The sequence below is a fragment of the Trichosurus vulpecula genome, chromosome 2 (genome assembly GCF_011100635.1).
Source record: "Trichosurus vulpecula isolate mTriVul1 chromosome 2, mTriVul1.pri, whole genome shotgun sequence".
Lineage (NCBI taxonomy): Eukaryota > Metazoa > Chordata > Mammalia > Diprotodontia > Phalangeridae > Trichosurus > Trichosurus vulpecula.
This window is the reverse complement of record NC_050574.1, coordinates 213,712,330-213,726,986: the sequence shown is the minus strand read 5'-3', so window position 1 is coordinate 213,726,986 and position 14,657 is coordinate 213,712,330. Positions and strand designations below refer to the sequence as shown.

At 40.0% G+C, this 14,657-nt stretch overlaps 1 protein-coding gene across 1 annotated transcript in view; it reads left to right on the top strand.

The window, feature by feature from the left end:
- The first annotated feature begins 13,092 nt into the window (after positions 1-13,092).
- The window catches only part of DPP4 (dipeptidyl peptidase 4), a 109,871-nt gene continuing 108,306 nt past the window's right edge, over positions 13,093-14,657 (top strand). The window contains exons 1-3 of the mRNA XM_036746045.1: positions 13,093-13,170; positions 13,330-13,466; positions 14,206-14,290. Of these exons, the coding sequence (XP_036601940.1) occupies positions 13,461-13,466; positions 14,206-14,290 (91 nt within the window). The 5' untranslated portion in view covers positions 13,093-13,170; positions 13,330-13,460. The remainder of the gene's footprint in view (positions 13,171-13,329; positions 13,467-14,205; positions 14,291-14,657) is intronic.

The window sequence follows — 14,657 nt, the reverse complement described above, 5'->3', positions numbered from 1 at the left end:
TTGGGGTATTAATTATCGTTCTGAACCTGTGATTTCATTGGTCTAGGGCAGGGGTTGGGAACCTGTGGCCCTCTAGGTTCTCAAGCACGGCCCTTTGACTGAGCCCAAGTTTTACAGAACAAATTCTTTTATTAAGAGGGTTTGTTCTGTTAAGTATGGATTCAGTCAAAAGGCCTCACCCAAAGACTTAGAAGGCCACAGGTTCCCCATCCCTGGTTTAGGGGGACTATAGGTGAGGAAACAACATCTACAGATGAAGACTGGCAATTTAGTGTTAGCTGCTTAGGGCACTGAGAAAGTAAAGGATTTGACCAGGTGCATTAGGAGGGCAGAGTTTATAATCTCAAAGAGGATCATATACATGTCTGAAAGGTTCGGAACCGCCGGATATAAGAAACTCTCAAAGTAGAAGGCAGAAGAATCAAAGCATATATTTAAGCTCCACAGTAACCAACCCATGAACCAGCAACCCCATTTTGATATATTGATCAAAAGCTTCCAGGCCCAATAAGTATGCCTTGAAAAAGTAACCAGGAGGCTACAGAGAAGCATGATTGCGTAAAGCAAAATCATGCTTCCCCCTCTACGGTAAAAAGATTACCCACTGGCTTCAAGTCCTTGTTCAGCTTCCTCCCGTAGGTCAGCTCTGCTACTGGCAGCTCCGGCTTCGGCTGTGGCTGTGGCTGTGGCTGTGGCTGTGGCTATAGCAGCCTCTGGCTCCAACGGGAGCTGCTTTTAACCATCCGGCTTCTGTGGGGGTGTAAGGTACGCCGGGGAAAGCACAGGTTCTTTCAATCTGCTTAAGCAAGGTGAAGGGGTTGACCAGGAAAGCACAGGTTCTTTCCATCAGCTTAAGCAAGGGAAGCAAGGTGAAGGGGCCGACAAGCTTACTCCAGTCCAACATACAAACAGCATTCAGTTCAGGGGAAAAAGCCAAACTAGTCAAGGGCACTTGTTGACTAAGTGCTAAGGAGCCCATTTTTGGTTGCCAACACACCAGGGTAAGGTAACCTGTAATTATCTGAATTGCGACTTGAACCCAGGTCTCCCTCATTCCTAATTTGTCTCTCTAACCACTATACTGCAGTGTTTCTCATGTTGGTTATAATACATTTATGTGCACACCTTCTAGGAATAGTCTAAATATTAAGTGTTGCATAAACTAAGTGAACAAACAACAACATACCAGTTTCATCAATTTCTTTATAGTAAGTGTGAGTCCATTTGGGAAAACAACACAATTCTTCATAAGAATCATAGAACTGTCTGACTCTCAAAGGTCAACTGGTTTTAGTTTCCTTGTGGCAGGGCCACACCTAAGCCAAGAGTAGTATCTATCTTATTTTAAAAAACCTCCTGAAAAGGAACACATAAATTCCCATTCCAGTATTTAAAAGTTAATTTTAAAAGGGGAGGTGGGGACTGGGTAGCCTCTGCGTAGTTTGGCCTTTTTTCTTTTCTAAGTTGCCAGACCAAAGAATAACCATTTTACATTTTGTTGAGGGGAGAGAATTTAAACTGGACTCTATTCTTTTTCACTTAGGAAACTCTCTCTTATGTGTCAATTGCATTTTCTGCTTGATTTTTTTTCTTCTATTATCCAGGGGCTGATGAATATTCTGTCAGAGCTCTTTATATATGAATCTAAAAATATTTTTAAAATCGGTTCTCAGTCTTCCCTTCTCAGGTCTCCATTATACCAGTTCTTTTAAATTTATTAACCTTATTTTTCAACCCTTTAATCAACTTTATATCTTTTTGATTACATTTCTCCATAGTGTGCAATATTACTTTGAGTTTTTTCTCCAAGAAATTGATAGGGCTTAGCAATTCAGCCCTTCCACAGACACGCCCTTATAAAACTGGAGAGACTTTGATTGTCTGAAGTCCAAAATTATTTGGTCACAAGCTTGGCTGTATTTTTCCAGCTATACAGTTGATGAAAAAATTTTTCTCTGTATTCTCAAAATTGTCATGTAGAAAACAATTAGGATGTATTCATGGAAGGTGAGGAAAAAAATCATTCATTTATTCACAGAATATTTACTAAGTGCCTAATCTGCTAAGTGGGATAAAAAGAGGACTTTTTACTTCAAGTGACTTATATTCTAGTAGGTAATATGATGTCACCCCTTGCCTGGACTATTATAATAGGTTCCATATTGGCTTCCCTGTGTCAATTGTTTTCCATTTCAATCCATCCTTCACCTTGTGGCCACCACTCTTCTGCTTAATAAACTCTGGTGGCTCTCTATAATCTCTAAGAGCAAATATAAATTCCTCCCTTGGACATTTAAAGTCCTTTACAATGTGGTTCCAACCTACTATTCCAACAACTGTACACATCACTCCCCGGGTGTTCCCTAAAGTCCAAGGAAGCTGAGATTTTTGCTCTTTCTAGTCTATCCCAAGCCTAAAATGTACTTCTTTAAGAATCTTTTAAAACAACTGAAGCCCCGACCTTCCACATGAGGACTTTCCTCCTCCTCTCACCAGGTGTTGCCCTCACAAAATCATTTTTATCTATTTTGTATATTCTAGATATGCACTTGATTTCTCCTCTGATAGAATGTAAACTTGATTCACAGGGACTGTTACACATCTACTTTTGTACCTAACCAAGCTCCTGGCACATAATGGACACATACCAAATAGTTGCTGAGGGTCGGTGGGTGATGCAATGGATAGAGCACTGAGCTTGGAGTCAGGAAGACGTGAGTTCAAATCTGGTCTCGGATGCGGAGGCCTAAAATGATCTTGCAATAATGGAGTCAAATTTCCACAGGAATGAGGAGGTAATCTTGGATACTGCATATAGTGTTTTAACCCTTATGAATAAAATCTATCATGTGGCTGCAAACTTTCTGCTTCATCTAGAACCAGCTAGCTACCAGCCAGTACCTAGACCATTCCTAACTGATACTGGATTCATGTTTCCACTAAGCTATTCTTTTTTTTTTTTTTTTGGTTTGTTTTGGCAGGGCAATTGGGGTTAAATGACTTGCTCAAGGTCACACAGCTCATAAGTGTGTCAAGTGTCTGAGGCCGGATTTGAACTCAGGCCCTCCTGACTCCAGGGCCGGTGCTCTACTCACTGTGCCATCTAGCTGCCCCGGCCACTAAGCTATTCTTTACATGATGACTCACAAACTTTGGACCGAGGTCTCAACTCTTACAGAGGGTATGGGGACTAGACTTGGGAGCCAACATTTTTCCTGTTGGTGCTGTGTCAGTGTCAAGGACTTCTAATTAGATCTTTCCTAAGCTATCTTGTTGCTCATGAGGTGAGGAAAGTGGATACAGCACCAGGCCCTGATAAGATGGAGCCTGCCACTACCATTCTCCATTAGATTGGAAACTCCCTGAGGACCCAGACTGTCTTTTGCCTTTTTTTTTTTGTATCCCAGCACATAGCACAATGCCAAGCACATAGTAAGAGCTGAATAAATGTTTAGTCATGGTGCATAGTGCACAATAGATAGAATATTGGGCCTGTAGTCAGGAAGACTCATCTTCCTGAGTTCAAATACCACCTCAGACACTTGTTAGCTGTGTGATCCTGAGCATATCACTTAACTCTTTGCCTCAGTTTCTTCATCTGTAAAATGAGCTGCAGAAGGAAATGGCAAACCACTCCAGTATCTTTGCCAAGATAACCCCAAGTGGGGTCACAAAGAGCTGGATATGACTGAAATGATGAAACAACAATGAATGTTTATTGATCCCTTCCTATCTCTCATCTTTATCTCTAAGATCTTTATATTGCCCATAGCAGTTCTCCAAAAGTCCTTGTCTCATCAGTTCTATATGTACATTCTCCTCCCTCTCCCCAAAGGCTATCCAAAGATCAGCTGGAGAAGAGGCAAGGTGACTCTTAGTCACTTCTTTGGCTTAAGATATTGTTGAGTCAAGATGAGTGATATAATGTAATCTGGGTAGAGTAATACACAAAACCAGTATCAACCATTAACACTTAAGTTGAAATAAATTTATAAAATTAGTTAGCCTATATATCTAGTAGAGCAGAGAAAAAAATGGATCTAAGTTGGGACAAATTTCATTGCGGAGAAAAGCAGGAAAATTTGAAAGTATTAGGATACTGTCCTATAGGATGAACTAAGGCGGGATACCATAGTTGTGAGCTATAGGTACTCCAGGGTCAGCATGGAGTCACCAGGCACCTGGGAGCCCCTTCAAAGGGAGGAACTCATACGGAAAGGACAAGAGAGACATCGCCAGCAAACCTTTTCATTTTTTTTTGTCTAGAGTCAGTTGTCCTTCTGTTATTTATCTACCCTGAGTCAGGGTCCCAAATGGTATCATTAAAGTGGATAAAGAACATCAGAAGATGCTAGAGAAAGATGCTCCTTCTATAGGTAGAGAGGATTAGTTTCTTAGCTCTTATAAAAGCATTCTTTCATTTCACAGCCATCCCCACAAGGGAACAATCCCAGCAGAGATGGGTCCACCTACATCACCACCAAGGACCGACCAATTGCTGCAGACAGGTAACCCTAAGAGGATGCCCAGCAATGCCCAAAGATGCCAATGCCACCCACAGAACTGGTCCTGCTTTAAGTTGAATCCCTGAAGCCATAATCCTGAGAAGCAATTCTTGTGCAAACAGGAGCTGGCACAGGCTTTTGCAGGTGCTAAAGTCCCTACCTCCTTAGCAGCCATAGCTATTGGGGAACCAGAGAAGAAAGTTCTTGACGTCAAAAACCTTGGCATTGTCAAATGGTTCAAGATCAGAAGCGAATATGATTTTATCAGTGGAAAAGACGTTACAGAAAATGCATTACTACCTCTGCTTTGCTACTGCACTCTAAAGACCACAGGACCTTTCCATCTCATAGTTGAAACCTGCTACAAGTACTGTCTCTCCCAGAAGAATGTGAACCCCCATTAAAATGTGAAATCCTTAAGAACAGGGCCTATTCTATTTTCCATTTATATCACTAGCACTTGGTATAGTGCTTTGCATATAAAAAGTGCTTAAGAAATGCTTTTTTATCCACGCATGCATTCATTCATTTCTTTGTTTAGTTGGAAACTGATAAGATCTCATTTAACCAAAGAGGGAAAAAGCACCATATATCACCAAATCAGCTTATAAGAAATAAATAATTGGTCTATCTTGAAATTATAGGACATCGGAGCTAGAAGTGACATTGGAGATAATTTAGTTTCCTGGTTTCAAACACAAATTGGGGGTCTTTTAAGCTTATAGAATAATAATAGCTGATTTTATATATTGCTTTAAGTTTTCTAAGGCACTCTATGTATATTATCTCCTTTGATCCTCAAAACAATCCTATGAGTTAAGGTATAATAATCCCATTTGTCAGACAAAGAAAATACATGCTATTTCTTTCTTACGCAACTATCTAAATCTTAAGTTTTTCTTCACCTACTTTTGCTATTCCCATTATCTATAGAATGAGAAAAAGGCACCGACAAAATCACTTAAGAAGCTTCAAGAAGCCTACTCAAGGTATGTGCTACCATTTTGAAATTCCTGATAGTGAGACTTCCTCATTTTTAAGATGAGAAAATTTCAGTTTAGAGACAAATGAAGGGAATCTTCTAACTTCACAGGATCATAGTTTACAGCTGGAAGTAACTTCAAAAGTCATCTGATAGAATTCCTTCATTTTACAGATGAAGAAACTGAGGCACACAGACTTGCACAAGGTCATATAGGTAATAAATGGAAGAAATGGGCTTCAAACCCAGACTCTCTGACCGAAATTTCCTGATGTGAATTTCCTGATATGAAAGATGATTGTCAGAGCTTCCCCCTAGCCAGTCCCCTTCTGAAAAGTTCTTCAGAAGGACATTACTGATAATGAGATTGCACTGGAAGCTGTCCAGGCTTGGGTGAAGACAGATTCTGCTGCCTAGATAGCCCAAAGTTGGGAGTGGTCTGATTTGGTTGGGTTGGGTGGGGGGTGATCTGATAGAAGGGGTATTTCCTCTGTAGGGAAGTGAGGTGATATCAGCCCCTGTAGAAAAGGTATTGTACCAGGATTAAGTGACCTAAGTCATGTACTCAAGACCCTTGTTTTCAATATAGCCCACCTCCTAGAGTGTTGACCAGAGTTGACTGGCACCCCTTGGGAACACCTACTCTTCGAAGGGCATATAACTCTTCCACCCAAATACAAACCAAGCCAGTTCTGTACTATAACTACCATGCAATTTATGTCACCTTGTGAGAGAATTAAAAACCTAAGCCATTTATCTCTTTCTTAGAACAAACTGTTTTTGGGGTTGACAATGTCTAATATCCATGCTCTCATCAGTTGGTCTACAACATTCATTGATCACAGACACCTTGTGGAACTTGATATTAGATACCGCAGGAGTTTAAAAGAGGAGAACTCCGTTCTAGAGTTTACAAAATATATATGCATTTGAGAACCAAAGAACAAGTCCCATAGAATGTTGTGTTAATGGGTGCATATCAATATGAACCTTACAGTTTATTACAATGAATTTTAAGGAATTGCTCTGTTTATTTGATTGAACCTAAATTTTGTGGTGCAAAATACCCCTTGACAAATGGGGCATTGCTTAGAAAAGTAAATAGAGTTAGAATTATAGTAGGAATGGTCCACGTGACCTTTAACAGGTGGCTTAGTTTACTCAACAAACTACAATGGCTCCATACTACCTCTACAAGAGTTCCTAACCTGTGGTCCATAAGTTTTAAAAAAATATATTTTGACAACTGTATTTCAATAAAATTGATTTCCTTCGTAATCTTATGTAGTTTATTTTATGCATTTAAATATTATTTTTAAAGGGGGAGGGGTCCATCGGCTTTAGCAGATTGACATAGAGGTTCATAAAGCAGAAAAAAGTAAATAACTCCTTCTATAGGATATATATGTATGTATGTGTATATACATATACATACATACATATATATGTATGTGTGTGTGTGTATTTAAAGCTTTTCATAAACTGGACTCTCTCCTATGGTTCCAGAGTTACACAACGCTTCCCTCTACCCTCTCTACTATCCAACCACGCTAGTCTACTTGCTATTCCTCCCACACAGGCTGTCCAACTTTAGGTTATCTTAGGGCTGCATTAAAATAAAATAATTATTCGAGGGCTGTACCCAGAATTAAAAATACAGTCCACGACAGGGGAAGGCGCAAAGGCACAAAGCAAGAAAGCAAACACAAAACAACAAAGCAACAACACAACAGTATAAAGGTAGGTGCATACTGACTAGTCTGCATCATACAGACGGAACACATCCCATAGATAGATTGAAAATTCCATGCGATACGTTCCATCCATAATACTGCTTAAAAACATCAAAGAAAATTAACATCAATGAGATTATTTATTAGTGATGGAATTAAAAAGTATAATATGTATGCGAATTATTATTTTATTTTTTCACTTGTGAAAATTAAAACCCACAGGCAGGGGCATAAAATCACACTGCGGGCTACGTATTTTGGATAGCCCTGCTCCAACAGGATACTACGTCTCCTATCTCCACATCTTTGTACTAGATGACCTGTCTATGCCTGGAACTCTTTGTCTCCTAACCTTTACCTAAATCTCTGGATTCCTTTAAGACTCAGCTCAAGTCTTTTCAGGGTCTCTCTGCTGCTAGTGACTTCCTTTCTAAGGTTTCCATCTATCTACTCTGTGAGTATCTCGTATGTACTGATTGCATAGTGTCTCTCCCAATAGAATGTAAGCCTCTTAAAGGCAAGAACTGTTTTGTTTTGTTGCAGTTTTTTGGCTTTTGTTTCAGAGCTTAGCACAGAATTTGTAAATAGCATTTACTTGATACATGCTTGTTGATTGATTGACCCAGAGTTCTTAGTTTCCTCACGGGGGAAATACTGAGGTTTGTTTAAAAAGATAATGTCTCAGGTACCTTGCAAGTCTATAATTATATGATTCTAAGACTTCTTAAATCATTCTAAAGAAAGAATGAGAAATCTGCAATGAATTTGCATAGTTCCCATTAAGGTACCCTTCCATGATGCTACAAAGGACATCACGTACCTTCATGCACAGTTTCTGTTGGTCTCTGAAGGAGCAGAGGTAAAGATTTTTTTTTTAAGTAAAGTTTTCCAGTAGTTTTTAAAAAATTATCTCCACCTTCTTCTTTTTAGTTGGCTTCCCCCTATCAATAGCATTTCTTCAACACCTTCCATCCTCACTACTTGAATCCACACTAACCTCAGGTAATCATTGTCCTCCTGCTTTCTACACTTTTCCTTTTCATAAAATGGGAATTTTATTTCACGATATATGTTTATATTCTAACTGATTGATACTGATGGGTTACCACAGCCAGCAATTTCCATTTGCAGGCAGTAGTAAGCAAGTGGAGAGTATTCAGTGATGGGAGAATGGATTTTCTTCTTGGCTTGAGTTAAAGATGAAATTGCTTTAACCCAGTCCAAATATAGGGTCTGTAAACTTTAAACATATATGTAGAGAGATAGATAACTTCCAAAGAATTAGTTTCATTTGTAATTTTATGCATTTTAAAACATTATTCTGAGAAGGAATTATCACAGGTTTCTTCCAAATTGGTCCAAGACACAAGAAAATGTTAAGAACTCCTGTTTCTAGTCCCTTTAGGGTCCCCGGGACAGAAGGTATGGAAGGCTGCTTGGTTATTTCCACCCAATATCCTTCTTTCCTCCTTTCTTTCCTTTTCATCTTTAACCCTAACCCCTCCACAGGACTTCTCTCTGTTCTCTCTCATTTCCCCCTAGGAATCCACCCCTGGTTTTGGATTCCACTCCTCCAACATGATGATTCTGCAGTATCCCCTTATAGGGAATTATCCCTTTCAAGTACTGGAAAGTCTAAAGGTCCAGAGCTCTGACTTCCTTAATCCTTCTACAGTAGCACTTAATGGACAGGCCTGGAAACACAGAACCCTGGATGGGTAAGTGCAATGATGCCCATGGGTAGAGCACAGGACATCTCAGATCTGGGCATGGAGATGGGGGAGGAGAATGTTTGTTTTCTTTTTTTGTTTGTATGGGTTTTTTTAGCAGGGCAATTGGGGTTAAGTGACTTGCCCAAGGTCACACACCTAATACATGTGTTAAGTGTCTGAGTCTGAATTTGAACTAAGGTCCTCCTGACTCCAGGGCTGATGCTCTACTCACTGCGCCACCTAGCTGCCTCTAGAATGTTTGTTTTCACTGGACAAAACATAAATTATAGTCATCTGAATTGCTGACTTGAATAATTACAACACAGTAGCAATAGCTAGTATCTCTATAGCACTTTAATGTTTTTGAAGCATTTTCAATACTTTATTTCATCCGTTACCCACAAAAACTTTGTGAGCGAGGTGTGATTATCTCCCTTTTACAAATGAAGAAACTGAGGCTGAGAGTGGTTAAATGACTTGCCCAGAGTCACATAGCTGGTAAGAGTGAGATGGGATTCAAATTGAGGTCTTCCTGGCTCCAGGTCCAACCTTCCAATCCTAGTTCCACCTAGTTTTCTCTACAGACAATGACAATAAAGAGTATTTAAGTGTGAGAATAAATTTGTTGTAAGTTTTATTTGATCACAACAGTAAATGCTAAGGGCAAGGCTGCCCTTAGAGAAAAGGTCTCAAGATCTTAAGAGTGAGATTCTTTCTAACAAAACAAACAATTCTGTTCTAGAAAAAACAGAGGGGCTGTCTAAAGAGATTAGTGTGGATAAGGAAGGAAGTTACAAATCAATTTAGATGTTCTTTTATTATTTTATTGCTACATTTTTTTGGACCCGTATGGGTCAATATATTATCTGTTGCTGTTTTCTTTTATACCAAGAGGCAGACTGAGTTATAGGCTAGAGCACTGGACTTTGAACCAAGAACTGGGTTTGAGTCCTGCCTCTGTACTTACTAGCATTGATTCCCTGGGCAAGTCACTTTAAACAATTTCCTCACTCTTAGAATAAGGAGATTGGATTCAGTGACCATCATGATTTCATTCATTCATTTTGTGTGTGTGTGTGTCCCCAAAATATGTATATGCATATGTATATATACATGCATACATTCTTGCTCTATATACACACTCATACACATATACCTATATCTTATAAAAATATATACACACAGTATGTGCATTTATGCATATAATTATATGTCTGTATAAGTATATACATGCATATCTATATACTATGTATGTTTGTGCATATACACGAATAATATTATAATATATAATGTATATTATATATAATATACACACACATACAGTGAATGAAATCATGTAGATACATGCACACACACTCATGTATTTTAACATTTCTTTATCCTGCACCACCTTAGACAAATGTTCCGATATTTCTGTGAATTCTTTATATTCATTGCTTGTTACAACTTAAATCATATTTTTAAAAACACAGCAGTGTTCTAATAACACGGAAGCAAAAGCCAAATAAGCAAGAGTGGCACTTCCTGTAAGAATAGTTTTAGAAATGTTAAAGCTAAGAATGAGGTAACACCGTCAATGAATACAAAGGACAAGAAAGATTTTCTAAAGTAACTCTATAGGGAGCTAAAAGATCACAAAAAATGTAAGACAGAAAAATGGATGGATAATGGTAATATGTAGATAATCGTAATGAATAACGGAGGGAATGAAGGGATTATAATTAATATATCATATTATATCATATTATATTATATTATATTATTATTATATTATATGTAATTAATATAATATAATATAATAACATAACATAACATAACATAACATAATATAATATAATATAATATAATATAATATAATATAATATAATATAACATAACATAACATAACATAACATAATATAATTATTATAATTGCCCAACCTATAAGAAAAAACACTGAGGCATACCTCTGAGCCAATGGCACTTTAGTAAAGGTTCTATGGGCCCTTTAATGAAGTGGACCTCAAATCTTCCTTCTAATCTGAGATGCCCCACTTCTTCCAAGACCTTGTTTTTATAGAGGTTGATAACCCAAATATGCAAAAGAGGTATGGTGAAATACAGAATCTCATTTGTTGATAGACTTTGCTTAAGGGCCAAAAATGACATACGTGAGGGGAAATGTCACAGTTTGGGTGAAGTATGGGGCATCTCCACTGACTAAGTGGTCATAAGATGGTTACTTGCTCATGTTGGACAAGAGAAAGGACTTTCCATGTAATTGGGTCACCTTTGCCACATTGGGCTTGGTCATCATGACAAGCTAAAACAAGGGTGGAGGGGCCTTCAGTTAGCTTCTTATGATTAAGAAAGTGAACTTACAATCTGCAGCTTACAGTTCTGGGGTCTAATACACAGAATTTATAATCACTACTCCTATGGAATCATATCAAATTGATTAATACTGATAGGAATAGGGTAGGGGTCCAAATGAATTATTTCTCACAGGAAGACAACTACTTGGACTTTCACTGTTTTGTTTTTTTGGTTGGGGGGGATGATTTTTTGCTATCAGAAGTATGGATCAAAAATTTTTAACTATGAAACCAAGATAAGAGTAGAAATAATGAGAGAGTACTTAGTGGTGAGCTAGTTAAAAGAATTCAAATAACAAGTAAATTGAGACCCAGAGAAGTTAAATGATTTGCCTATAGTGTCATAAAAATTAGGACAGGCAAGATTTTGAATCCAGGTCCTGACTCCAAAGACAGTTCTCAGATATCAATTAATAAGCATCTATTAAGGATTTATTATTACTATTAGGTAAGTTCCTGTGGGGATACAATGAAAAAAGGTGAAAAAATCCTTGCCCTCCAAAAGCTTATATTTTAATGCAACAGACCACATGTATGCATATTGTTGAATCACTTCAGTCTGTCTGACTCCCTGTGATCCCAGTTGAGGTTTTCTTTGAGTAAAGATACTGGAGTGGTTTGCCATTTCCTCCTCCAGCTCATTTTACAGATGAAAAACTGAGGAAAAAGAGGGTTAAGTGACTTGCTCAGGGTCACACAGCTAGTGTCTGCGAACTCGAGAAGATGAGGCTTGATGGAAATTGCCTTTCAGAGGTAGATGGACAACGTTTGGTCTTGTGAGATAAGAGGTCTCGGGGTTGTGTGTGTGTGTGTGTGTGTGTGTGTGTGTGTGTGTGTGTGTCTGTGTGCTAAGGCGTAGGGGCGGCAGGCACAGAGGGAAGGGTTCAGACATGTACCGAGAATTCTTTCTGAAGAAACCGTTTCTACCACTGTCCATCCTCGTCTGTTGTTCGTTTTCAACTCTTCAGTAGTTGTCTAGGACAGTGAGATGTGGCTTTCGGGTGACACAGCTAGTATGTGAAAGAGGTAGAACTCGAATCCAGGTCTTCCAGAGTCCCAGACTGGCACGGTCTATTAATTCTCTAATCCTGGCAGTTCTTCATTATAGTTTTTATAACCCAAAACAAAGAGGTTGGAAGTCCCCTTCCCTCACTTACTACAGACAGAGCTCTACCTTTACCCACCTCCCTCTGCCTTCCTCCCATTTCAAGTAATCTTTATTAAGTACCAACTATTTGCAAATCTCCCTTGTTGGCCCTTAGGATACAAAGTATTTCTTAAGTACAGTCCCTGCCCCTAAGGCACAGCGGGGATAAAGCACATACCCCAGATAAGTAAGATAAATTGTATTAAGAGGATTACCCCGGGTAAGATCTTCAGAAAAAGCTTCCTGTTGATGGTGCCCAAAGAGCTAATTCTGGAAGGACTGAAGGACTCCAAGAAGCCTAGGTGAGGAGGGACAGCATTCCACCCATGAGGCTGAAGAACTCATTCAAGTTAGACTCTCAAGCTTTAAATTTATATAGTTCCTCGAACTCTCCTATGCTCCAGGCTGCCACCTTTCTGAAGGTGCAGATAGCTTTACTCAGGTAGGGAGAGAGATCTCTTTCCCATCCACACACATGCGAACAGGCATAGGCTGCCTGACCATGCCCAAACTATACCCCGACCCTAAATGACCTTACCCGGGCCAAGCACCACCTCCAGGCAGGGGGAGGGGCGGGCCAGGAGGGCCCTTACTCTGTATCTGTTCCCCTCCTCTTTCCTCCCGAGGCGCACACAGCTGGAGCCCTCCCTGCGGAAGGTGCAGCCTGAGCCTCCCCATCCCGGCTCGCCTCAGTGCCCACAAACTGGGCCCCTCCGTCTGTCCCTGGGTGGAGTGAGGTTGGCGGGGAGGGAGATGAGGGTAGAGATGAGGGTGGGGTGGGGGCGACCCACAGCTCTCTCCTCCAACGTCCCAGCGGCCGCCCAGCTGCGGGTTCTCTGGGTGCCGGGACTGTGTTAGCCGGGGTCTCAGCCCTTCCTTACTAATGTTTAACCCAGGGCTGGAAACTTGGGAACGACCTGTGACACCGCACCCGGAGAAAGCGAAAAGCAGAGCGCCTGCTTCTCACCTCTTACTTTTGCTTTCTGCCTTGGCTCAGGGAAGACCAGCTTGAGGGGTGCTCCCGACAATGAAGGTCAGTAAGTAATGGCATCTTGCCTTTGTTCAGCTCCTAGGTTTTTGGGTTCACTGTCCTCCCCTTTCAGTGAAACTCTGCGCGCTATGGAACACTGCGCACGGACTGGTTGAGGTGAATTTACGCAGCCCCGCTAGTCAGTTGAGGGAAGGTGCCTGAGCCCTTATGCACTCTTGGTTTCTATCCCAGAGGATTTTGGGGGGGGGGTGGTGGTGGAGTGGGACGCAAAGGGAATCGGGTTATATTAGCAAAGATAAAAAATGCACACAGTTTGTCATAGGTAATCGTAGATTTAGAGCTAAAAGTTTTGTTTTCATTCAAGCACACACCAAAGAAACAGTTCTTGTGCTTTCAAGGGTGTAAATAATCATCTTCCTAAGTCATAATCACATGCAAACTCTGGCACTGACGTTCGCAAAGGCCTGTCCCACAGGATTCTTTTTCAAATAGTGTGTAGAGAGGATAGGCAGCTGAATGGAGGAAGTCCAGAAGTCTGACTTTCCATACCAGCTTTGACACTTGGGTTCTTGATGTCTCTGGGCCTCAGTTTCCTTGTCAGTAAAATGTCCGGAGTTAAAGTAGATGATAAGTCTGAGGCCACTTCCAGAGATCCTCAAAATAAACCTCCCTAGCGACCCCTTTCTCCCCATGGGTGAGCACATGCACCAACTTAAAAACCAACATAGAGCCATCAGTAATATGTCATTCTAATTTTTGTCATCATTTCCTGTTTTTGCAGACAGTTTGGGGTCTGTTAGCGTTGCTGGGGGCAGTTGCCGTCATTTTGGTCATAACTGTTCCATCGGTTTTGCTGACCAGAAAAAGTAAGTCTGAAACTTTGGTATTTAAAGTGGTAAAATCATAGGAACAAGAATATTGCTCTTTCTCATCATAATTAAGAAATCAGCAAGGCTTTTGGGGAACTGGACTGGTAGATATTTAAAAATCATTCTAAAGGTTGCACCTTCCACTGAGATATGGCCGCTAACTCTTCTAGGGTCTTAGTTGCCTATAAAATGCTTTTCTTTTTCTTTTTTATTTAATTTATTTAATAATGCTTTGCTTTTTCATAAAAGCTTATCTATTGTAGGGCCTTTGTAACTGTCAACTTTGTGTGCTCTCTTATCAACACTTTGTATCTCCACTATGGTTAGCACTGGGCTCTGCTACCTGGAGACACATAATAAATTT